At 35.2% G+C, this 27,375-nt stretch overlaps 1 protein-coding gene and 1 pseudogene across 1 annotated transcript in view; both read left to right on the plus strand.

The window, feature by feature from the left end:
- Nucleotides 1–27,375, plus strand: part of IFT80 (intraflagellar transport 80) — a 123,271-nt gene that overhangs the window by 46,871 nt on the left and 49,025 nt on the right. Inside the window, exons 7-8 of the mRNA XM_076004253.1 lie at nt 1,599–1,688; nt 2,433–2,570. Coding sequence (XP_075860368.1) covers nt 1,599–1,688; nt 2,433–2,570 — 228 coding nt within the window. The remainder of the gene's footprint in view (nt 1–1,598; nt 1,689–2,432; nt 2,571–27,375) is intronic.
- On the plus strand, nt 20,249–27,033 carry LOC142871500 (small EDRK-rich factor 2-like; annotated as a pseudogene).

Genomic DNA, 27,375 nt, shown 5'->3' on the forward strand with positions numbered 1-27,375 from the left:
TATCAAATTGAATTAAAGCAAGATTTGAATTATTGCTTATTTTTAGAGCGTATTTGGTCCTTTAATATTTTATTCTGTATACATTAAAAATAATAGGTTGGGAAGGGTCAATAGAGAAAGCCCTTAAAATCTGTCACTCTTTGATGTGTAGTTAATTGTTTCAGACATTAAAATATATGTTGTAGTCTTCAAAGAAAGTTAATTCCTTTTAGTTACATTATTCTGCCTATGCTAGCTTTTAATTACATGTGGGATAATAGCTAAGTGGGCACATGAATTACATTTAAGAGCAAGACATCCTTGCCTACTTTCTAGATTGCCAATTTCTGGGTGACTTATATATACCCATATAAATGTATTCTATATGTAGTTGGCCCTCCATTACATGCATTCTACATCTATGGATTCTACCAACCAAGAATCAAAAATATTTGTGGAAAAATTTGCATCTGTACTGAACATGTACAGACTTTTCTTGTCATTATTCTCTAAACAATAAAATATATTAATAACAACTATTTACATAGCCTTTACGTTGTATTCGGCATCATAAGTAAACTAAAGGTGATTTAAAGTATATGCAAGGATGAACATAGGTTATGTGCAAATTCGGCACCATTTTATGTCAGGAACTTGAGATTTTGGTATCTGTGGGAGGTCCTGGAACCAATCCCCCATGGATACTGAGGGATGACTATATACTTGCAATACATGAAAAACATCTTTTTGTTATATTGTAAATGCAGCAAAAGGTTCTAAGAGTAGTAGTCTAGTTGTTAACCAGACACATGAAGTTAGAGAGAATGAAGCTTAGGGGAATATGCAGAAGAGAATGAAGAGAGTAGTACTAAAGATGATGTTTGTGCAGTAGAAGTTTAAAAAATAAAAAGAAAACAGAATTAGTAAACAAGCATGAAGACAGTATCATTAATGGGATCAACTCCACAAAGGAGACAGCAAGATTTGAATTCAACTGACATTTTTGAAGAACATAACATAGTCATTCTAGCGTTATCACACAAATGTCAAGCTTGAAATAGTTCAGCAGCAAGTGATTTTCCATCTGGAGTCCAGACAACTGAGAAAATTCATAAGAATATAAACTATATTGTAGATGTCATGGTCCTAGTTGCTTTCATTAGTGTAAACTGGAAATGAAACAAGCAAATGGGATATTGCAAAATGGCTATGAAAGGAAGATATGAATCCCTGAGATCATTAGAAAGAGTCAAATTGTCTTTTCTTTTGTTCTTCTTTTTTTGTAAAACAGAGTCTCGCTCTGTCGTCCGTGCTAGAGTATAGTGTGGTATCATCATAGCTCACTGCAACCTCAAACTCCTGGGCTCAGGTGATCTTCCTGCCTCAGCCTCCCAAGTAGCTGGGACTAATCTTTTTTATATATATAGAGAGAGATAGGGTCTCACTCTTGCTCAGGCTGGTCTTGAACTCCTGGCTTCAAGCAATCCTCCCACCTCAGCCTCCTAGAGTGCTAGGATTACAACAGACGTGCGCCACCATGCCTGGCCCAAAATGTATTTTCTTATAGAAAAAAACAGTGCTTTTGAAGTTATAATTAATATCTTATTTTTTCCTCATAGTGGAAAGCTCATGATGGCATTATTTTAAAAGTTGATTGGAACTCAGTCAATGATCTTATTTTATCTGCTGGTGAAGACTGTAAATATAAGGTATGTAATCTTTATATTTGTCAATTGGTTGAGAGAATGAAATTTAGATGAAAAATATTATATAAGAATATTCTTTTAGCCTTTTCCTTTAGTCATGTCTTTCAACTCTAATAATTTAACAAATTATTTTATAATTTTAAGTGGTATTTTAAAGTGTGTACTTTATAAAGACTATTTCATTGATTTATAGAATTTGATTTAATAAATAGCAATATCAGTATAGCCCCTAATTTTACTGTGACTCAATTTAAATCAATTCATTTAAGTTTTTAAAAATCAACCCTACTGATTTACTGAACATTGATCGGTTTCAGACCAAAATAATTTATGGAGAAGAATAAGGTTTTATATAACTAGAAGGGAGAGGAAATTTAATTGAAATAAATAACTTTTAGGGAAAGTTGATACAGCCTTTATTGGATAAAAAAAATTTAAGTAAAAATAATAAACATTCAAAAGTTTATTATTAAATTTAAAAGGACTTAAAATGGGTAGGTTTTATGTTTAATCAAAGATTTAGTAAAATCTGAAAATTATGACAATGTTATAAAATATTTCCTTTTTGAGATATTTAAGTTTCAAGGAACCCCCCCCCCCGCCTTGTGTAATAGTAAGGACATTTAATTGCTAATATTATATGATGATGACTTCTAAGTTTTTATTTGATACCTCACTGGAGAACAAACTTTTTTGTGATGATGTGGTAACTGTTATAAAAGACAAAAAAAATAATTGGTTTTGTAGGTGTGGGATAGTTATGGCCGCCTGCTGTATAATTCACAACCTCATGAACATCCTATTACCTCAGTTGCCTGGGCTCCAGATGGAGAATTATTTGCCGTTGGATCATTTCATACTTTACGCTTGTGTGATAAAACTGGGGTAAGTTACAGTGGTGAGCAATCACAGATGTGCTGTCATAAATGTGGTAATGCACAACACACATGGTTCTCAATCTTTAAAAACATTTTCAATGAATGCATTTGACTATATCTTTCTGATCTGTCTTCTTAATATGCTGATTCAATCACTGCTAGATTTATTGGACCAAACAATTTAAGTTTGAAGAATGGACATGTTCTCTACTATTTGTCTTACTGGAAGTATTAATACTTATTTTGAGCATGATTCTGAAGGGTGGTAAAGTAGTTAAGGTATTAAAATATATGCTTATTCAATGTGGAGAGTTCAGTTTTAAACTTTTTTTTGCTTGTCAGTATGTTTCATACAAAATTTTGATTGCATATTTTTCATAAGTAATTAATAGTAAATGTTTTCAATAGTCATTTTAAAACCATTTTCATGGTTTTCATATACTGCTCTGTGCAAAGAGGAATAAAACACATTTCTTTTTTTTTCTTTAAAGGAATAATTACCTAAGTTTCCATTTCCATTCTAGTACCTTACTGTCTGGGTGCTGGCCTGAGGGTAATGCCCTCTTATGGTGTAAATTACTTTGGTTTTGTGTGATAAATTTTGTTGGATATCCCATTCAATCATTATAATAATAAATCAAGTTATCTAAATTTCAGCATTCATAAGTATCACCTGGGCATTGCTAAAATACACATTTTTGAGCCCTATTTTTGCAATATGCTGAATGAAAATCTCAGGAGAATGGGGCCTGGGAAGTTGTATTTTTAAGAAGTTCCCTAGTTATCTTTATGCAGATGGTCCTTGAAGGAAGGACCACACTTGAAGGAAGACTTATATATAACATGTGAGGTGTTCAATATTCCTTCTGAGTTCTGAAAGGAGCAATGCTTACCCTACTGTGGAAAAAAGACTTTAATTTTGGAGTTGAAATAGTAAACTATAATGAAGGTAATACCAAATGAGGATAGTCTAATTGAAAAGATTTTTTTTTAATCATGTAATTTATTCTTCTGATTTATTCTTAGTATCCGCTTCATTTAAAATTACTTTTGATATATTTCTGTCATTTTGCTATAGGGAAAATGTTTATAGTATATGAATAATGTATGTGATGATATTGTCTCTTAATTTTCTAAACTAATTCTTTCAGAATTACTAGTTGTAAATACTATTTGAGCATTTACTTTCATTCACTGAATTATCAGTAGATTTTTTTGTTTTATTTTCTGACTTGTATATTTCCACAAAAAAATATTTGGAACTCTTTCATGCAGTCATTTTTTTCTTTTTGTAAGGTTTTTATTAGCCCTATAATATCTCCCTTTATACAATTATCATTAAGATTTTATGAATTAGACTAGATTCTATATATTCCTAAGACAGTTCCTAGAAATAAATAAACATATATATATTAATATATTTGTTCAAACCTTTCTGGAAGATAGTTTCACATTATGTATCAAAAGCTCAAGAAATATACATATACCTTAACCCAGCAATTCTAGTACTAGGAACTTATCCTAAGGAAATAATAGAATAAAAAATGCTCAGTGAAGTATTATTTATAACTTAACAAATGAAGAGGAATCTAAATATCTAACAATAGGACATTATTTAATTTAATTATGTAATATAATTTTTGTAATGAATTATTATATAGTTATTAAAAGTGATAATGTACTTTTATAATGCCATGCAAATATTTTTTAAGATATATGGTCAGAAGAAAAAAATAGTTATAAATTTTATATATAGGATGATCATATTTCTGTGTGTCTGTATAAATGAATAGAAAAATAATCTGACAGAATATAACAAACTTTAACAATGATTATTTCTGCAGTTTAGGGTCATAGGTGATTTTTCTTCTTTTGTGCATACCCTCATTCTAAAATTTTCAAATAAGTTTTTGAGTCAAAAACAAATTGTACAAGTACCTTCTGCATGTCTTTTAAAAAATACCAAGCAGATATTGCCCTGTGAAGTTTACTGTCTTGTTAAGACAGATATTAAATGATTAATTACACATTCAGTTATTTAATTACCATTGTAATAAATTTTACAAAGAGGTACAGGCTGCTCTTAGTAATGAGAACTAATCTATCTGGAGGGTCAGGGCAGGTTAGTGTGAGGAAAGATAAGGACAATGCTTATTGAGAAGCCTCACCTTTTCTACTTACCAATTAAGTGGGAGCAGTAACTGCTGGTGTCAATTTAGAGTAAGTTAAGTCAACTTACTCTAAGTGGTGTCAATTTAGAGCCAAAAATTCAAGTCAGCTCGTGTCAGCTGCTTTTCTCACACAACTGTTTTTTTCTCTCTCTCTTGAAAAAATTTGGTAAGGCTTGTTTTAAAAAGTAAATACCTGTTCTTTTGAATCTGGAAAATGTTACCCTTCAATGTAGGCCCTTGTTTCTTTTTGTTTTTCTCTTATTTTGTAACTTAAAGTGTAAAAATTAATGTATGTATAAATAATATAGTAATCATTTATCCAGAGCTAGATTTTGTGGAAGAATTTCAGTGTTAAATATTGTAAGAATCTAATTCTCCAGAAGTGTCCATAAATTTATCAAATTTTTATTTAGTGTTAGAGAGCTGTTCACAAATTTTTAGTTGAGTGCAATGTTTCTTAATCTACACTTTATTAAAAATTCTCATCTAGGCTTCCTTGACAGAAATTGGATAGTAATTTATAACATAAGCTTCAAAGAATGATATTGGTATTAATTCTCAGGTTATCTGTGAAAGTAAGTATTAAGCCTAGAAAAATGCATAAGCATTTTCTTTTAGTTTTTTTTTTTTAGAGATGAGGTCTTGCTCAGTCACCCAGGCTGGAGTGCAGTGGCCTAATCAGAGCTCCCTGTAACCTTGAATTCCTGGGCTCAAGTGATCCTCCTGCCTTAGCCTCCCAAGTAGCTGAGCCTACTGACATATGCCACCACACCCAGCTAATGTTTGAAAAAATTTTTTGGAGAGAAGGGTCTCACCATGTTGCCCAGGCTGATCTTGAACTCTTGGCCTCAAGTGATCCTCCTGGCTCAGCCTCCCAAAGTGCTGGGATTACAGGCATGAGCCACTGTGCCCAGCCTCTTTTAATATTTTTTAAGAAATATTTCCAGCAAGGAGAAAAAAGCTTGAATACTTATAGGCTGTTAATAATAGATTAGGTTTTGGTTTCAATGCATTTCTTAACATGAAAGTATATAACTACAATGATGACAGGAATATTTGAAAAAGCAAAAATTCTTATGTTTTTCTATTGGTGTATTACTCCAACTCCATTGTTATATAGTAAATCTAATTTTCCCATTAACTTACCCTAAAATTGGAATATATACATATATATGTATAGAGAGTCAAAAAAGACCTCATTAAGCTGATATGAGACTCTAGTTCCTATTTACATCTTCTGTTTGAGCAGGAATTTATCTGTATTGGTTCAGAACTCATGTCTTGGCTCACTTTTGTGGACTGTTCAAATATCACTTTAGCTCTCAAAGCTGTTGTAGTGCTATTCTGATCTGCCCTGCTTGTTTTCAACCCAGAGGCAAATTTGAAACCTAGGTGATCTTCCACACTGTAGTCTGTAGTTCATTCTTAGTTTTATTGCGTTGATTCCGGTTAGTTTCATGTATGGGCTGCTTGGTAGTGCTCTGAGGCCTTCATACATTGGTTTAAAAATTCCCTTTTGTTAACTCCTTCCTTTCCCTAATCCTTCCCCAACAGTCTTGTTGAGGCGGGAGGGGGGGTTGTGTGTTGCCTCTTTGCTGTAATTAGAGCAGACTGGGGATAGTAAACAGGGCTCATTGGGGAGGGCCGCTGCTTCATTATTACAGTGCTGAAATAGTCTGATGGGGCTCTACTTCATTGTCTCTGCAGTATCATGTGGGGAACAGGAGGGGTGCTACCTCTGAATTTTGGGTTGACAGGTTGTTTTATTTATGTTCTTTTTTCCTTTGTGTTTTCTTCAGCACTTTGAAGATGTTATCCCACTCTCTTTTGGGTTTTATTGTTTTTGATGAGAAGTCAGTGATTATCTGTGTCATTGTTATGAATGTAAAGTGGCATTTATCTTTGGCTGCTTTGCAGACTTTATCTTTGGTTTCTAAGAGTTTGGCAGTGTATACTTTTCTTTAAATTTGACTTATTTGGGGTTCTCTATACCTCTTGAAAATGTAAAATTATGATTTCACAAAACTTGGGAAATTTTTGGCCATTACTTTTTCAAATAATTTTATTGTCCCATTCCCTCTTTCCTCCCCTTCTGGAAGTTCAATTACAAAATTTTTAGACTTTTTAATATTGTCCCACAGGTCAACAAGGCTATATTCCCAAAAAGCCTATTTCCCAAAAACATTTTTTTTCCGTTTTTATAATTGGATAATTTTTATTGATTTATCTGTGAGTTTATTAATTATTTCTTTCATTGGTCATCTCTAATCTTCTCATAAGCCTATCCAGTAAATTTTAATTTCCATATATTGTATTTTTTAATCCTAGAATTTTCATTTGGTTATTTTTTTCATAGTTCATATTTTTCTGCTGAGATTTTCTCTGTTATTGTATGTTCAGAAATATATTTTTCACCAATGCCTTGGTTTTAATAGCTGCTTTAAAAATCATTGTCTGCTAATTCTGATACTTTCTGATTATTTGTTCCCTCGTGTTATTTTTCTTGTCTTTGTATGACTAGTAATTTTGGATTATATTCTGAACATTGTGAATAATACATAGTAGAGACTCTGGATTCTGTTATGTTTCTCTAAAGAGCACTGAAAGCACTAATTTTTTGTGTGTTAACAGGGAATTAATTTGTTTGAACTCAAACTTTCTTGTATGTTAGGAGCCAGACATAGGGCTCCTATGTGGTGGTCAGAAGATGAGATCAGGCTGGGCGCCGTGGTTCACGCTTGTATCCTTGCTCTCTGGGAGGCCGAGATGGGAGGAGTTCGGTCAGGAGTTCGAAACCAGCCTGAGCAAGAGCAAGACCCTGTCTCTAATAAAAATAGAAAGAAATTAATTGGCCAACTAAAAATATATAGAAAAAATTAGCTGGGTGTAGTGGTGCATGCCTGTAGTCCCAGCTACTCAGGAGGCTGAGGCAGAAGGATTGCTTGAGCCCAGGAGTTTGAGGTTGCTGTGAGCTAGGCTGATGCCACGGCAGTCTAGCCTGGGCAACAGAGTGAGACTCTGTCTCAAAAAAAAAAAAAAAAAAAAAAAGAAGATGAGATCACTGTGACTTCATTCTTTCTAGGGTCTTCCCCTCAATTTCTAGGTGTTGTGTTCATCCAGAACTCTGTCCTTTTGATTCCTCTACCAGTAACACTGCAGCTTTCTATTTGAGATTTAGCTATCATGCTTAGCACCAAACAGGATCTGCTCTCTGTTAAAAGGTTGTTTAAAAAATGAAAATTCATTCAATATTGTTTCCTTCTTTTAACCATTGACTCTTCTCAAGTTTCTAGCTACTTTAAAAAACTTTTTTGAGATATAACTCATAGACTATACATATTACCCATTTAAAATGTACAGTTCAATGTTTTTTAGTATATTCATAGGGTTGGTTATACAACCATTACCACACTCTAATTTTAGAACATTCTGCTCTCCTCTAAAAGGAGTTGGGTACTCATTTACTGTTGATCTCTATTTCTCCCTGCCCTACTCCCAGCTCCTTGCAACTACTAACCTTTATTTTTCTATGGATTTGTCTATTCTGAACATTTCATATAAATGAAATAATAGATTATTTGGCCTTTTGTGACTGGCTTCTTTCAGTTAGTATGTTTTCAAGGTTAACCTGTGTATCAGTCCTTTATTCCTTTTTATAGACAAATAATATTGCATTGTATGTTTATAACATTTTGTTGTCCATTATTTGATGGACATTTGGATTGTTTCAAGGTTTGGTTATTAGGAATAATGCTGCTATGAATACGTATAAGTTTTTGTGTGAATGTTTTCATTTCTCTTGGGTGTATACTTAGGAGTGGAATTGCTGGGACAAATAATGACTCTATTTTAAATTTTTGAGGATCTGCCAAACTGTTTTCCAAAGTAGCTGTCTGCTTGCTTTTGATTGTTCTCTGTTCTTCAAATAGTTGTTTTTGCATTTTGTCTGGAGTATATAGGTGTTATCTGTGAGAAGGCTGGTCTGGTAGCAGCTATTCTGCTATTGTCCATTCCTTACATGAGTTTTTTCAAATTAGCTCTGCCTGTTTGAGAGCTATGCTAAACTACTGTAGTGATTCTCAAGGTGGAGTGATTCTCAAGGGAAAGCTACATGTTTGAGATTCACTGTTCAAAAAAAATTATCTAGGAAAATAGCCAAAAGGCATGACTAGTCAGTTCACAGGTGAATGCAAATGGCCAATAAAAAGCATGGAAAAATGTTCAATTTAACTATTAATAATAAATAAATATAAAATAAGGAGATAAAGAAATGATGTATTTTACCTAATAGATTGAAAAGATTAATAATAATTTAAAAGCCTCTGTTTCACTTGAGCAGGAGGAAATGAATGCCCTCATTTACACACCATTAGTGGCAATGTAGATTGATTCAATTTTTTTTTTTTTTTTTTTTTTTTTTTTGAGACAGAGTCTCGCTTTGCTGCCCAGGCTAGAGTGAGTGCCGTGGCATCAGCCTTGCTCACAGCAACCTCAATCTCCTGGGCTCAAGCAATCCTGCCTCAGCCTCCAAGTGGCTGGGACTATAGGCATGCGCCACCATGCTCGGCTAATTTTTTATATATATATTAGTTGGCCAATTAATTTCTTTCTATTTATAGTAGAGCCGGGGTCTCGCTCTTGCTCAGGCTGGTTTGGAACACCTGACCTCGAGCAATCCGCCTGCCTGGGTCTCCCAGAGTGCTAGGATTACAGGTGTGAGCCACCGCCCCCCGCCGTGATTCAACTTTTTTTTTTTTTTTATTTCGGCATATTATGGGGGTACAGATTTTAAGGTTTCAATAAATGCCCGTTTCCCCCCTTCTCCCCAAAAGTCTGAGTCTCCATCATGACCATCCCCCAGATGGTGCACATCTCACTCATTATGTATGTATATACCCACCCCCCTCCCCCCTCCCACCTGCCCAATACCCTATTACTGTAGTACCTATGTGTCCACTTAGGTGCTACTCAGTTAATACCAGTTTGCTGGAGAATATATCTGGTGCTTGTTTTTCCATTCTTGGGATACTTCACTTAGTAGTATGGGTTCCAGCTCTAACCAGGAAAATATAAGATGTGCTATATCACCATTGTTTCTTAGAGCTGAATAGTACTCCATGGTATACATATACCACATTTTATTAATCCATTCTTGGATTGATGGGCACTTGGGCTGTTTCCACAGCCTTGCAATTATGTATTGTGCTGCTATAAACATTCGAGTGCAGGTGTCTTTTTTGTAGAGTGTCATTGGATCATTTGGGTAGATGCCCAGCAATGGGATTGCTGGATCAAATGGTAGATTCACTTGTATCACTTTAAGGTATCTCCATATTGCTTTCCACAGAGGTTGAACTAGTTTGCAGTCCCACCAGCAGTGTAGGAGTGTTCCTCTCTCTCCGCAACCACGCCAGCATTTATTGTTTGGAGATTTTTTGATAAAGGCCATTCTCACTGGGGTTAAGTGATATCTCATTGTGGTTTTGATTTGCATTTCCCTGATGATTAGAGATGTTGAGCATTTTTTCATATGTTTGTTGGCCATGTTGATTCAACTTTTTTGAAGAGTAGTTTGATAATACATATCCAGATGTCAGCTGTACAAATCCCTTGAACTAGCAATCCTACTTATAGGAAATTACTCTAAAGAGATCATTGTATGAGTACACAAAGATGTATACATAATAGTTTTCATCACAGTGTTGTTTTAATAGTAAAAATTAAAAATAAATGTCCATGAGTAGGAGATGGATTGGGTTATTATTCTATATACTTAAAATGTAGTGCCTTCAACTCATTAAAAATGAAGAAGGATTCTGTTTAATAACCTGGAAAGATACCCATGATAAGTTATTTAGTGCAAAGACCAGGTTATAGGGGCACATGTTTTTAAATGGTCCCACCTAAGTAAAATTGGCTAAAGGTATACCCATTGTTGCTGAATAGTATATTTGGGTCATCTCATCTTTTCTTTCTTCTTTATATGATTTTGTGTAGTGTTAGCCTTTCTTAATGACTTCATATGAATTGTACAGCTACAATAAAGGTCTTTAAAAATTTATTCAATAAAAATGAGCAAAGGAGGAGTGATGTCACAGAAAATGGTGGAGTGGTGGCTCTAAGAATTCGTACCCACAGTGAAGCAACCATTAAGCTGGCAAAAATGTCAGAATTAAGTTTTTTAGAACTCCGGAACTAATAAAAAAACTACTAGCAACCAGGGGAGTACTTAATAAAGAAAAATTCTGCTAAATTTTGGTAGGAAATTAGGTAGGAAATTGTCCTACTTTGCTTATCTGCCTACCATCCCCCATTCACAGCTTGGCAGAAGCTATAGTGATTACAGCCTGAGTTCTCGTGTTGCTTGCTGGTGCCAAGGGGGATGATATGAACAATGTGCTCAAAAAATTGTATTTCTCAAAAATTGTACTTTTTGAGCTGCCATGGTTCCCTGAAGGACTGGCATAGAGTTTTGTCTTGGTTTTGCCCCCTTTGGAAATCTCTCAGAGTTGGAATGGCTTCCTAGTTGACATCTGTTGAAAGAATGTAAAGAATTATATGAGATATCTTCCAAAAGTTCATGGAAATTGAGTATTATGAAAAACTATGCATAGATTTCAAATTTTTTTTACACCAAAATAAACTTCTACTAACTTATTATGTCTGAACAGGACAAACTATAGTTTGAGGCACTGAGAAGGATAAGACATCAGTTAGAAAAAAGCACCTATCAGAGCAACATGAATTCTGCTAAAATTGAAGCAAGAAAAAATATCAAATATATGGTAAAGCTTGGGTAGAAGAATGGTGAAATCATTGATGCTTTAAAAAAAGCTTATGGGGACAGTGCCCCAAAGAAATCAGCTGTTTACTAAAGGATAAGTCATTTTAAGAAGAGACAAAACAATGTTGAAGATGAAATCTGCAGCAGCAGACTATCCACATTAATTTGTAGAGAAGAAATTAATATTGTTCATGCCTAATTGAAGAAGACCAATTGATTAACAGCAGAAATAATGGCCAGCACCATAGACATTTCTATTGGTTCAGCTTACACAATTCTGATTGAAAAATTAAAGTTGAGCAAACTTTCCACTTGATGGATACCGAAACCATTGTGCCCAGATCAGCTGCAGACAAGAACAGAACTTTCAAACAAGTGGGATCAAGATCCTGAGGCATTTCTTCAAAGAGCTGTAATAGGAGATGAAACATGGCTTTACCAGTATGATCCTAAAGATAAAGCACAATCAAAGCAATGGTTACCAAGAGGTGGAAGTGGTCCAGTCAAAGCAAAAGTGATCTAAAGCAAAGGTCATGACAACAGTTTTTCGGGATGCTCAAGGTGTTTTGTTTGTTGACTTTCAGGAGGGCCAAAGAACAAGAACAGCTGTTTATTATGAGAGTGTTTTGAGAAACTTAGCCAAAGCTTTAACGAAAAAACACCCAGGAAAGCTTCACCAGGGAGTACTTCTCCAGTATGATAATGCCACCTCATTCCTCTCATCAAACAAGGGCAATTTTTTGAGAGTTTCAGTGGGAAATCATTAGGCATCCACCTTATGACTTGGCTCCTACTGACTTTTTTTTTCCTAATCTTAACCTTTTTTGTTTCCTAATCTTAATTCATCTTTAAAGGAAACCCATTTTTCTTCAGTTAATAATGTCAAAAAGACTGCATTGGACATGGTTAAATTCCTAGGAACCTCAGTTCTTTAGGGATGGACTAAATGGCTGGTATCATTGCTTACAAAAGTGTCTTGAACTTCATGGACTTACGTTGAGAAATAAAATTTATATTTTTATTTTTATCTTTTAGTTCCATTTTTCTACAAACATTTGAAAGTCCCCAGGTACCACCCACAGCCACTTGAGGCAAGGAGCAGTGGGTAGCATAAGCATCAGACATACTGAAAAGCCTGGGAAGGAGGAGGCTGAGAAGGAAGATGCATGGAAGAATAAGGACTTTAAGGGTTTTAGAGGGCTCTCACATATACTGAGGAATCCAGAGTGCAACATACATGCCCAGAGCCAGACGTGCAAGCTCTGAAAAGACCTCAGAGGATGCTATGCTTAACACATTGACTACAACACTAGAAAAAAAATTTCCTTGGGTCGATGGTGTTTTATGATGAAAATAGAATAAAAACTTCAAAAACAAAACGATCCTTTCTAATTTAATGAAAAACAAAATTTATTGACTTCTATTCATTTAATCCACATTTTTGGAATTAATTTGTCAATATTGTAAGACTACGAACATCAACAAGTAAGACTTTCACGAACCACTTGCAGTGTTTTGCCCAGGTTTTGCTTCATGAGGCCCCAGGCTCAAAACTAGCATGAATTAAATACAACTCACATGGCAGTAAATATGTTGAATCACTGGCAGAGGTTTGGGCTATGCACAAGCAAAGAGTGAAGGAAAGCAGGATTGTAGGTGTTCTAAGTGTTAAAGGAGTACCCAGGTCAGAACCAATTGGCAAAGAGTGGGAGAGGATGTTTCTCTTTCTTTCTTTTTGGCTCTGTCAGGCATACTGGCTGACCACCATGATAATGAAATGGAGACTTCAGTGACCACACACAAAAAAATAATTTAGAAAAGTCACTAAATAAACAGATGACTGCAGCCCTCAACAAGCAACAGCACAACCCTTGAGGGGGAGAAATCTGATTTCCAGAATTATCACATTATCATTTAAAAATGTCAAATTTTCAACAAAAAATTATAAGGCATAGAAGAAGGAAAGTATTGTCCATTCACAGAAAAAATAGATATTAACAGAAACTATCCCTGAGGAAGCCCAGCGTTTGGGCTTATTAGACAGACATTTGAAATAAATGATCTTAAATATGCTCGGAGAGCTAAAGAAAAACAGAAGAATAAGGTCTGAACAAATAGAGAATACCAATAAGGAGAGAAATTATAAAAAAGGAACCTAATAGAAATTCTGGAATTGAAAAAACTAAGAAAGGATAAAAGAAGTATAAATACCCCGAGAGCTCCAAAAGATTCATTCTCTATATTCTCTTTAATAATGAGTTTCATGCAAATAAAAATCACAATGAAATACCATTTCCTACTCATCAGAAAGTGAGAAAATGGTCTCTTGAGAAAGTATTAATTGGTACAACTTTTCTCAAGAATAATTTGGCAAAATCTATCAAGAGCCTTGAATCTTTTGATACTGCTATTATACCTTTAAGGAAGTGTAAAAATGCATTGCATATTCATTTGTTCATTTATTTTCATATTCATTAATTCCTTCACAAATATTTATTGAGTCTTCCGTACCATGTACTTGCCCTAGTTATTAAAGAAACATCAATAAATTAAATAAATTCTCTGTTCTTGAAAGTTTTTATTCCAGCACATGAAACACTATAAACAAATAAACAAAATTAATATATGTTAAATGGTAATGAGTGCTATAAAAGGTGGCATTATTTTAGGTGAGGTAATTAGGGACTATAACTGTAAATGTACAAACTAAATGTACATTACTGAATAGAAGGTGAAATAAATTATGGTACAAGCAAATTGCTTATTAAATAAAAATTAAAAGAAAATAGTACCGTAATTTTTTCCTAGCTTCAATAGTAAATTTTATTTTTACCTTTGATTTTTAAGAAATACATGATTCCAATATTTAAGGCACAAATGTTCAAATTAACATGGATATGGAGACTATATAAATGAATTACACTCTATTAATTCAAGAGAAAAGATCTGAATATATAAGATACTTTTGGCCTCATTTTTAATTAACTGACATTGTTGCTTTTATTTGTCAGCAGGTGGTGCTATTGCTTGTGTAAGAGAGAACTTTGTGCTCATTTTCTGTCTGCCTATTCAGTTAGTCATTACAATAAAAAGACTTCTCTGTTCTTTCATCTACTCAATTAAAATAATTGCAGTGATTAGTCATCTGCAATAATGAGTCTTACTGCCTTATGTAGCTTTTCATTGTCAATGACACATATAAATTAAAACAGTCTGTAGTTTGCTCATTCCTTGCATATGAGAGAGAATATTTATCTTAAAAATTGGGTAATAGTGAGACCCTGTCTCTACAAAAATAAAAAAAACTAGCCAGGCATGGTAGTGCACTCCTACCTCCTTGTGTGAGTCAGGAGGATTGCTTGAGCCCAGAAGTTGGAGGCTGATGTGAACTATGATGATACCACAGTATTCTACCCTAGGCAACAGAGCAAGATCCTATCTCAAAAAAGAAAAGAAAGAAAAATAATCAGTTAGCATGCTTTAAAAAAATATAAGAAGCCTTGCATCTGTTTTACTGTCCACTTAAACTTAATTTGCAAATATACAATTTTATGAATTGAATTCATTGAACTTGGCCAAAGATTATGCTTTTGAGGGTACTTTCAATGTAGTATATTTATACAGGAGTAATAAAGAGAAGGATAAGTTTGGCATTGGGGAGGTACTTTTAAAAGTCCTTATAGTTAAGTCATTTTTTTTAGTTTAAATGTTTATTTCCCTGTTGAGAAATAACCTGCATGCCTAAGCAATTTGAGAGAATACAGAAGAAAAAAATACAGCCTCTTATCTCGAAGGGCTGAATCATCCTTTGATATGCCAACCCTATATAGAAATTCTCAATTGTGCTGTGTAGTATGATTGCCTATTTTATTTTATTTTATTTTATTTTATTTTATTTTATTTTATTTTATTTTAATGTAGGAGTAGTATTAGCGTATTTGTAGAGCTCTGGAGTAAAGATTCCAGGGGTGAGTTTACAAAGTTGAAGGCCTCTTCTGGGCCTTTAGGTTCCTTACCTACGAAATAAATTGGCTGGGCTGAATGATCACCCCTTACCTTTCAACTCCAGAATTCTATGATACCTTTTCCATGGGTATTGGACATCCTGCTTGCTTCTTTTTATGAGTATTCATGTGTTATTTCTTTGGTTTTTAATATAAAGTTGTGATATAGGAAGAGACACTGCACATGGAACACTAGAAGTGGGCAAAACTCAAGTAATACTGGGGAAATGTGCTGATCCTATGACTTCAGACATACTCTATGTTTTATTATAGTTTGATGCAGGTAGAAACCAGTAAACAAAAAGGAGAATTGGTTATAAGGACTCAGGAATATCTTCTAGAAGCCAGGAAAGGATATAGCTAGGCCTCAGGAACCAGGAAATGGAGTGGTAGGAGAACACAGAAAGTATCCCCTTAATGTCTTTTGCCTCTGCTTCTGTCTGCATATCCCAGTCCTTTTTTTTCTTTCCTATCAGACTGACCTTTTTACCCCCCTCATTTATGCCCTAGAAATTGACCCGTGTTAACATCTCTCAAGTATACATCTTCTCTATTCAAGAGAGCTGAGACTGAGACAAGAATCTTAGTCCCAGTTTTAAACACCCCCCAGGGGAAGGTATCACTGGCCTAGCCTACATTAAGTACACATGCCTGGTCTAATCAGAAATTTCTAGGCAAGATGGGGTAGGTTTTATAAACATGGCTGCCAGGAATCTAACACAGTAACAGTATGTATTGCTGGTGAGGGCCAGGTCTTAGTAAATGAAGGAGGAAGAGGGGAAAGGCAGCCAACCTAAATGTTACCATTGTGTTTCAAAACCATTTTAGCCTAATTTACCAAAAGTCTTCAGTTTATTCATCAGAGATTTTCTTTTTACATGAATAAATTTCTGACTTTTTAAAGGCAATGAGAACATTAGAATTACATTTTCAGATTTTGTATAGAACCAACTTTGCTAGAAGCCATAAAGTATAAACCATAAGTAAACCGTGAGAACTGTGCTTCCTTTACAACAAGACCTTGCTGTCCAGAATTGAGAAATAAGCAAACAATATACAAAATCATATTTCTATTAAAGAATTTACTTTTATTACTTTTAACCTTTAAAAAATCAATACCTAACACATAGATGGTCTATAAATGTTGCATTTTTTAGTGGACTGTATATACAAAAGATATTCTTTAGTTTTTAATGACATATTGGTATAAACATATAAACAGATGGTTAAATAACATAGTTATTTTTAATGTTAAGGGTTATAATTGTTATAGAAGAACAGAGAAGGAATAGAATAACAGTAAATTTTCAGATAAGTCTGCATTTTTTTTTTTTCTTTTGAGACAGGGTCTCACTCTGTCACCCAGGCTAGAGTACAGTGGTGTGTCATAATAGTTCACTGCAGCCTCAAACTCCTGAGCTCAAGAGGTTCTCCTCCCTCAGCCTCCTGAGTAGCAGCAATATCATACCCTGCTAATTTTTCTATTTTTTGAGGAGACATGGTCTCGTTCTTGCTCAGGCTGGTCTCGAACTCCTGGCCTCAAATGATTCTCCCACCTTGCCCTCCCAAAGTGCTAGAATTATAGGCATGAGCCACTGTGCCTGCACATGGCCCAACACAAGTTTTTCAAAGCAGACAATCTTTACCAGCTGAGTTAGAGGATGAAGAAAGAAGAGAGATTCAAAGTAAGAGCAGCTGAACCTGCTGTTCCTGACTTTAAAGATTGAGGAAGGGACCACAAACCAAGTTATGCAGGTGGCCTCTAGAAGGTATGAATGGCCAGTAAGGAAATGGGGAGAACTTAGTCGTACAGTGTCAAGAAACTGAATTCTGCCAGCAACCTGAATGATCAATGAAATGGACCCATTCCCAGAGCCTCTGGAAAGGAATGCAGCTCTGCCAACATCATCTTGACTTTTGCTCAGTGAAACCTTGTTGGATTTATGATCTATCTGTAAGATAACAATTTGTGTTGTTTTTAGTCTCTTAAGTTCATGATAATTTGTTATACCTGTAATGGAATACTAATACAGTATCTTTGGAACTGCCGTTCAGGGCCAATCTTTGCAATGAGTTATGTGGGTGGAATATCCTGGGAAAGAATTTCATCCCCTTCTTATTGATATCTTGATTCCAAACTTTCTCCTATTAGTTTTATTGCTTTGACTTAAGAAATTGTTATTTCTTAAAATATAATAGTATCATGGGAGTAACACTTAAATTTATTCTTATCAGATCCTTTTCTAAGTAATTTGGCTAGCTAAGATTAGATTTTAGAGTGTGAAAAGAGAGGCATAGAATATTTTTTCCTGGAGAGATGGCCCTTTTGGGGAGATTTTGGCTAGTTGTAGAACACTGTCAAGGTCCTGGGTGTCTGGGGAGATGCCAGTGGTATTTACCCAGGGCCAAAACCAAATTGGTCAGCCTCACAATTTTTAAAGAGTGCCCTGCCTTTAGACAAAAATATATTGCTAAATTTCTCAAAAGCTAATGGCAACTAATTGTTGCATTCTTGTTCATTGACATAGTGATTCTTCATAAATGACTCAAACTAACATTGATGTTTTAGTTGGATATCATGTTGTGAACACAGATCACTTTTGTTTTCTATAAAGTTCTTTTATAATTACTGCTTTTTTTTCTATTTTTCTTCTATTTTTTGCTTATGCATTTTGTATTTTCAGAAATTATTTACACCAAAGCAACCCAAAAGTAATCTTTGTTAATTTTTTTCATATCCTATACCCTAAGAAAACTGTGTTAGTTGCAATTTGTTGTTTAGAATTAGGGAAAAAATAAGAAACTTCACCAGTATTGTGAAGGCACAAATACTAACTAGTATTAAATAGTTTAATTAGATATATGGGATAAATTTATATTTTGGAGAAATTTATGGCAAAAAGTAGTATAACAAAAATAATGAAAACAAAAAGTAGAAAAATAATACCCATATTCATATCAAAATCAAATATTTTCATTTTGTTGTGTGCCTTCCAAGTCTTTTGTCTCTGAGTAGATATTTTTACATGGTTATGATTATTATAAATATATTTTTTATATATCCTTTTACTTTTTAGTATTAAAATTATACACTTATTTTAACTCAGTATTATGTTAGTCTCAAAATATTCTTAAACTATGAAAGCAAGCCTATACTATAATTTCAATAAAAATAAGTTGAGAGGGAAAGATAATAGCTGAGACAGTGTGTTATTATTTTCTAATTGAGATATAACTTATATATAGTATCTTATGTGTACAGCTTATTAATCTTTTACATATATAAATATTCAAGAAACTAACACACATATTGATAAAAAACATTATCAATACCCCAAAAACATTCTTTGTGACTCCCCCAAGTCAGTTACCCCTTCGTAGTAACTCCTATTTTGACTTCTGTCACCATAGATTGGTTTTGCCTATTTTGACCCTTATTTAAACAGAATCATATGGTATTATACTTTGTGTCTGACTTTCTGCTCAATCATATGTCTGTGAGATTTATCCATGTTGGTAGGCACAGCGGCATAATTTTAATTTTTGAATCCTCCTAAATTTTTCATAAAACAGAATACAAGGAGACATAAACAAAAACTCACAGACAGCAACTCCAACAAAACTAGGTGGCATTCTATACCCACAAACCCCAAGATTTGTTTTGGGGGCTTCATACTAGAGTTATGAGTGGATTGCACACCACAATTATAGTATTAGAGTATTCCAGATTTGTCTGTGTACTTAATTTTACCCATGAATTTAAAACCTTCAAATGTTTTCTTTTTGCAAGTTAGTGTTTTTTTTTTTTCTTTCAGATTGAACTCCTTTTAGCATTTCTTATAAGATGGGTCTGGTGGTGGTGAATTCTCTCGGCTTTTGTTTTTCTAGGAAAGGTTTTCTTCATTATTGTAAGGGCAGTTTCTCTGGTTACAGTATTCTTGGATGACAAGGTTTTTTTGTTTTTTCTTTCAGCACTTTGAAAATACTCTACTTCTTCTTGGCCTGTATGGTTTCTGTTGAGAAGTCTGTTGCCAGACAAATTGGAGCTCCTTTATATGTTATTTATTTCTTTTTTCATGCTACTTTTAGGATCCTATCTTTGACCTTTGAGAGTTTGATTATTATATGCCTTGGGGTAGTCTTACTTGGGTTGAATCTGTTTGGTGTTCTTTGACCTTCCTGTATTTGGATATTTATACCTTTGTCAAGTTTTGGAAAGTTTCCTATTATTATTTCTTTGAATAAGCTACCTACTCCTTGCTCTTGTTCAGCTTCCTTTTGACCATCAATAATTTTTAGATTTGGTTTTTTGAGGTAACTTTTTATATCTTACAGGTGATCTTTGTTACTTTCTATTTTTTTCTCCTCTGACTGTGTATTTTCAAGTAGCCTGTCTTTAAGGTCACTGATTCTTTCCTCTTCTCAATCTGTTCTGCTGCTGAGAGTTTCTAAGGAATTTTTCAATTTAGCAATGTATTTCTCAGTTCCAAGATTCCTGTTTGATTCTTTTAAAATTTTAATCTTTCGGGCCGGGCGCTGTGGCTCACGCCTGTAATCCTAGCTCTTGGGAGGCCGAGGCGGGCGGATTGCTCAAGGTCAGGAGTTCAAAACCAGCCTGAGCGAGACCCCGTCTCTAAAAAAAAAAAAAGAAAAAAAAAAAAAATAAAAAAAAAAAAAATAAAATTTTAATCTTTCTGTTAGATTTCTCTAATAAATTTACTTTTTTTTACCCCCTGGTGTGAGGTGGAACTCTGATAAATCTGATAAATTGCTTTTCTGTGTTATCTTGGAAATGACTGAGTTTCCTTAAAACTGCTATTTTAAATTCCTTTTTTTTTTTTTTTTTGAGACAGAGTCTCACTCTGTTGCCCCGGCTAGAGTGCTGTGGCATCAGCTTAGCTCACAGCAACCTCAAAGTCCTGGGGGATCCTTCTGCCTCAGCCTCCTGAGTAGCTGAGACTATGCCACCATGCCCAGTTAAGTTTTTCTATTTTTGGTAGAAATTGGGTCTCACTCTTGCTCAGGCTGGTCTGGAACTCCTGAGCTCAAGATATCCACCTGCCTCGGCCTCCCAGAGTGCTAGCATTACAGGCATGAGCCACCGTGCCTGGCCTAAAACTGCTATTTTAAATTATTGGTTGGAGAATTCACATATTGCCTTCTTGTTAGTGTCAGTTACTGGTCCCTTGGTTGGTTGGTTTGGGGAGGTCACGTGTCCCTATTTGCTGTTGTTACTTGTGGATGTACATCTATGTCTTTACATTGAAGAATTATTTATTTATTCCAGTCTTCTTTGTCTGGCTTTTTTGGTGGTTTTTTGTTTGTTTTGTTTTTTGTTTTATTGGAAATTTTTTTTAGAGAGTCTTTGTAATTTACCTATTGATTGTCTTTCCTTTTTTCCCACTAGGTTGCTGCCTCCTTTTTACCACTAGATGGCGCCTTAAGTCCAGGTTTTCCTCGATTTTAATCAAGTGCTGCCCATCCTGAGTGGGGGAGGTCCTAAAAGGGATATCCCCATAGTAAGGGAAGGCTGGCTAGAAAGTTTCTGCTCAGAGGACTTTTGGAAAGAACCTTGTACAATGGGGTGCTGCTGAAGAGCCACTCTGATTTGGCATCTCCTTTGGCCAAGTTACAGAACTGAGTTTCTAGGGTAGGGAATGGTAGTCCTTCCTCCCTCCTTCGTCTCTGGCTGTCCTCAGGATATTTTTCCCTTGCAATGCTTCCCCTGAGTTGAGGCAGGGACAGGTCTCCTGCTGGGGAACCCAGCACAGTGGGGGAAACTGGTTGTCCGTGCTTTGATCTCACTTTTTCCAGTATCGAAACTGAGTTGGGGAAAATTTTCTGCTGGGCAGACTGAGGGGAGGGAACATCACAGTTATGGAAGTTCGATTCTCTTACCATCTGCTTAGAGTTTTTCACTTCCTTGAGGTTCTGATAACTGTTTCCTCCTCATATTGGAGTTCTGGGATATTACTGGTGATAATCTCAGTACTATATATGTGTTTTCTGTGAGGGGGCAATTAAAACCAGCTTGTGTCTACACTGCCATTTGGAATCTGAAGTTTCAAGATATAAAAACTTTTAACAAAAAGGATAGAGAAGATCCGAAGTATATATAATAGGCATGTTCAAAGGAGAAGCCCAAAACAATGAGCAGAACAAATACTAAAAGCTGCCATTCAAGAAAGATTTCCTCAAACAGAAAAAATTTGACATTGATACTGAAAAGGCATACCAGATAACTAGGAAAGTTGACCCAAATGGCTTACTCCCACAAATACGCAAATAAAACTCAGAGTTTAGAGGAAAAAAAAAATCACTGAACATCCAAGGAAAAGACCAAGTTACTCATAAAGAAGAAAACCAGAATGTCATTAGACTTTGCTAGCAACACTTCGTGCCTGAAGACCATAGGTTAACATAGAATGCTCAAAGAAAAGATCAGCCAAAGATTTTATATATAGCCATTTTTACCTTTAAGTATATAGGTTATAAGCAAACTATTATAAACATGTAAGAACTAAAGGAATGTTGCTCTCATGAGTGTTTTTGAGGAATGTACTGGAGAATTAGCTTCAGATGAACAATATGACTAGGGACATAGTAAAATAAAGATTGATTATGAGCGTTAGATATATATTTATCTGCAGAACTAGGGCAAAATGATGTCAATGAAGGATACAATCTAATATATACTGGCTATAGGCACCAACATTGCCAAATTGGGGGAATAAAGAGAAAAACTATGAAAAATAGAATAAACTTGCCAACTACCTTGTAGGTATTAATTGGTAATAAAAGGATATTATTTAAAATCAGATATGAGGAAAAGGGAAGGGGAAAGGCTGTCTCCTAATTTTCATATTGCATATAGTAGAACCAATAGAAAATTGCCCCCAAAAATGTATGGCATGGGGATAGAGTATTTTTATAAAAGTAATTAGTATAAAGATAATCATTAGATTAAAAATAGAAACTTTCCTGATTACTAAAATATATTTCAACAAAGAGGGAAAGCAAATAAAATAGACCACTTATAAAAGGCTATCAGAAAGCCACAGATGTATGCACATACATATTATGTGATAGGCCTAAGGTAAAACATATTGATTATACTATCAATAGCTATTATATGTAGGAATGTATATCTGCATGTACTACAACAGATGATCTCTGGGACATACTGTTAGAGATACATGCACACACTCATATTTTTTTGTCACTACCCCTTTCTTAGGTAAATGCAAGTGCATATATGAAAAAAGATGTAAGGATAAAACATAAAAAAAAGTTATCTATAGGGGGAGGGAATGAGTAGAGAATAGGGATAGAGGTTAGACTTATTTGGCTATACTTTGTTTTCTAGATTTTTTTTTGTATAAATTTGACTTGGAACCATTTAAATTTTTATATAATTATTAAAAAATTAAATTTTTAGAAAGTAATTCCTAAAACTCAAAATTAACTGAAACAAATGAATCTAAGTATCTATATTGCTGCTCTTGAGAGTTGAGATTTTTGGCTAAGTGAACGAGTTGCTGAGATAAGATTGGCTAAAATGGGACCAATTCAAGTACCATATTTATTGAAACACATCAAATATATTAAAAGATTGATGAGGGTAAGTAAAAATTCCCATAGTTCTTGGATTTGAATTGAAAGTATAAGTATGAATTCATGTTGTATTTACCTTGCAAAAATGTCCTTGTTTTGTCTACTATAAAGGCCTAGAAAAGCAATGATCAGCTCAGTAGCTGTGAGCATCCCAACACTTGGCAGCATACTCTTAACACCATGTTCTACATATTCATAAAATGAACCAGAGCTCCCTGAGAAAAGACTGATTCCTGGTGTAGGTCAGGAAATATAAAATATGAATCTGGATATTTTATCATACTAGAAAACAAGGGAAGTGATCAAAAACTGTGAGGTTCTGTCAAAAAGACTAAAAAAGTCAACTTGAAGGAGATCTCATTGGCAAAAATGGGGCCAATTCAAGTACCATATTTATTGAAACACATCAAATATATCAAAATTAATGAATTCATGATACTAAACAATATTTATTGGTAACATTTGGAGGTTATAAGGGGGACCAACTGGTATAATGAACCCCTATTTAACCATTACCTAGCTTCTGACAGTTATCAACTAATGGCTAATTCTCATCTCATCTGTACCCCCACCCACTTCTCCATGGGCTCAGATTATTTTGCAGCAAATCTCTGACATCTCATATCATTCTATCATTAAATATTTCAGTACATATCACTAAAAACCCAAAGTCTTTTTTAACTCTTAACCTCAATACCATTATTACATCTAAAAACAATAGTAATTTCTTTATTATCAAGTATCCAGTCACTATTCAAATTTATATATTTGAAAACTAACACAGTTATGCACCACACAATGTTTTGGTTCACAGTGGATCACATATACGATAGTGATCCCATAAAATTATAATGGAGCTGAAAAATTCCTATTGCCTAATGACATTGTAGCCATCCTAGCGTTGTAGCGCAACATGCTACTTATATGTTTGTGGTGATGCTGGTGTAAACAAATCTGCCAGTCCTATAAAAGTCCAGCCCATACAATTATGTACAATACATAATACTTAATAGTGGTAATAAACAACTATATTACTGGTTTATGTATTTACTATACTCTACTTTTTCCTATTATTTTAGTGTGTACTCCTAATTATTTTTTTAAAAAAGTTAACTGTAAAACAGCCCACAGGTAAGAAGATTTATAGAATAAGAACAAATCTGTCCGTGTAATTGTGAAGAAGGAAAAGAAATTCATGTGTAGTGTATGTAGGGTTCAGTACTATTTGTGGTTTCAGGCATCTACTGGGGGTCTTGGAATATAGCCCAATGGATAAGGGAGACTACTGTATACTGAAATATTTAGTGATGAAATGATATGATATTAGGGATTTGCTTCAAAATAATCTGGGCCATGGAGAAGTGTGTGGTGGTACCGATGAGACGGACATTAGCCATTAGTTGATACTTATTGGAAACTCAGTAACACATAAATGGGGGTTCATTATGCCACTCATTCTCAAAATGTGGTGACTGGCCCAGTAGCTTCAGCACCACCTGGGAACTTGTTAGAAATGCCAATTCTTTGCCTCCATGTCTACTAAATCAGATTCTCTGGGTTGGGACCCAGCAATCTATTTTAATAATCTTTCTAGGTAATTTTAATGTACACTAAAATTTGAGAACCACTGCTTTATGTTATTCTTCTTATTTAAGTGTGTTTAAAATTCTAGTAATAAAAAATGTAAAAGAAAAAAAATTAGGTTGATGAATGTAAGAAGATGAAGATAAGAAGCCAAATTTACACATAACTAGGAGAAGCCCATTTAGAGGCTTATATAATTATATAACAAGGTTATATAATTTTCATTTTTGTTGTCATTGTTGTTTGAGACAGGGTCTTGCTCTGTCTCCCAGGGTAGAGTGTGGTGGCATCACCATAGCTCACTGCAACCTCAAACTCCTGGGTTCCAGTAATCCTCCTGCCTCGGCTTCCCAAGCAGCTGGGACTAAGGGGCATGCCCCATGGCTGACTAATATTTCTACTTTTTGTAGAAATAGGGTGGGGTCTTGCTCTTGCTAAGGCTGGTCTTGAATTCCTGGCCTCAAGTGATTCTCCTGCCTTGGCCTCCCAAAGTGCTAAGATTACAGGCATAAGCTACCACACCCAGCCTAGATGAGTTGGCATGGTAGTATCAGATAGCCAGCTGCTAATGAGTTTTAAATCAAATCACAAAATTTGCTTTTCTCTTGAAACAGTGGCTTATCCCTAAAATCACCTACAAAACTTTTAAAAACATGTTGAGACCCTACCCCAATAGATTCTGGATTTAATTGGTTAGATTAGGGCCAGAGAGTATGTGTGGGGGGGTTGTTGTTATTGTTTTTAAGAGACAAAGTCTTATTCTATTGCCCAGGCTAGAGTGTAGTGGCACCATTATAATAGCTCACTGTAGCCTTAAACTCCTGGGCTCAGGTGATCCTCACACTTTAGTGTCCTGGTTAGCTAGGACTACAGGTTCATGCCACTACACCTGGCTAATGTTTTTATTTTTTGTAGAGACTGGGTCTCTTTATGTTGCCCAGGCTAGTCTTGAACTCCTGGCCTCAAGCAATCCTCCCACTTCAGCTTCCCAAAGTGCTGGGATTACGGGTGTTAGCCATTGCACCCAGCCATTTTGGTTTTTTAAAAAGCTTCCAAGATGATCTTAATGTGCAGCCCGCATTGAGAAGCAGGGTCCTAACTTTATGTGCATAAGAATTATTTTGTCAAGAGCTTGCTAAAAGCTTCCTGTCCCTTATCCCCAATCAGATTCAAGAGATTGGGGTAGGGTCCATGGATTTGTAGTTCCTATAAACTCACAGGTGATACAAATGCTGCTGGCCTTCACACACTTTAAGTAACATTATCTTAAAGTAAGCAATAGTTCAATTAAAGAAAGAGATAAGCCTAAGTGAGAGTGTAGGGGAGAAAAGGTAGTATCTTTTCTCCCTATCTTAGGTTCATGGATGAGACCCCTGTAACAAAAGATGGATTAACAAGAAAAAAAAAAGCATACAAGTTTATTTAATATAAATTTTACATGACACAGAAGCCTTCAGAAATGAAGATCCCCAAGAAACAGGGAATCTGTATATTTTTACACTTATGTTTGATAATGAGTAGACAGTAGAAAAGTATGATTGGAAAAAGGGAATGTGATCTAATGGTAGTAAATTTGGGGAAACTTAGCAAAGCCTGTTTGTTCAGATTCTTCTCTGTGTGGGAAGAAATCTCTCCCATGATGGTCTTATGACTTGCCTCAGGGGAGAAGGATGGGAGAAGGTCAGAGAATGACCTTCTTGCTTCTGCTGTGTTCTCAAATGCCAAGGTGTCATATTTTGGAGGTAGTGTGTTCTGAGCCCCAATGGAGAGGGATATTTAAAAATTGATCTTCAGGGTTCTTGCTGCCAGTACCACTAAATTACTCCTAGGGAGGCTGCCTCATTCCCTTCTAGAGGGTAGAGATACAAATGTGAATCAAGTATTCCATGGCATATTTAAGGAAAAGAAGAGCCTTAAGAATTAAAAGCAGAACGTTGGACAGAACGAGGGAACACAACGAAGGCAGGTGGGAGCCGCTGCCATTGCCATGGCCGGCAGTGACCAGTGTGAGCTCGCCTGCCAGAAGAATATGAAAAAGCAGAGCGACTTGGTTAAGGGAAAACGGCCGAAATGACGGACTTTCTGCTGCCGCCAGCAAGCAGAGGGACTCAAAGATCATGCAGCAGAAGCAGAAAAAGGCAAACGAGAAGAAGGAGGAACCCAAGTAGCTTTGTGGCTTCGTGTCCAATCTTCTTGCCTGTGTGCTTGGAGCCAGTCCCACCACGCTCGCGTTTCCTCCTGTAGTGCTCACAGGTCCCAGCACCCATGGCAGTCCCTTTGCCCAGAGTCTGCAGCGGGTCCCTTTTGTGCTTCCTTCCCTTGAGGTAGCCTCTCTCCCCCTGGGCCACTCCAGGGGTTGAGGGGGTTACCCCTTCCCAGTGTTTTTTATTCCTGTGGGGCTCACCCCAAAGTATTAAAAGTAGCTTTATAATTCACACACACACACACACACACACACACACACACACACAAGAATTAAAAGTAAGATGTCTTTGTTTTTTTCCTACAGCATCTTTATGTTTACCTGTGCAGTAGTATTATTAAAAGTAATAATGTAAATTGAAATGATGTGGGTTTTATGCAGTTCTTGAGAGATTTTATACACTGCTTTATCATATTATTCTGCTAGGTACTTTAAGAATTATGTCTGTATCT

The sequence above is a fragment of the Microcebus murinus genome, chromosome 1 (assembly GCF_040939455.1).
Source record: "Microcebus murinus isolate Inina chromosome 1, M.murinus_Inina_mat1.0, whole genome shotgun sequence".
NCBI lineage: Eukaryota > Metazoa > Chordata > Mammalia > Primates > Cheirogaleidae > Microcebus > Microcebus murinus.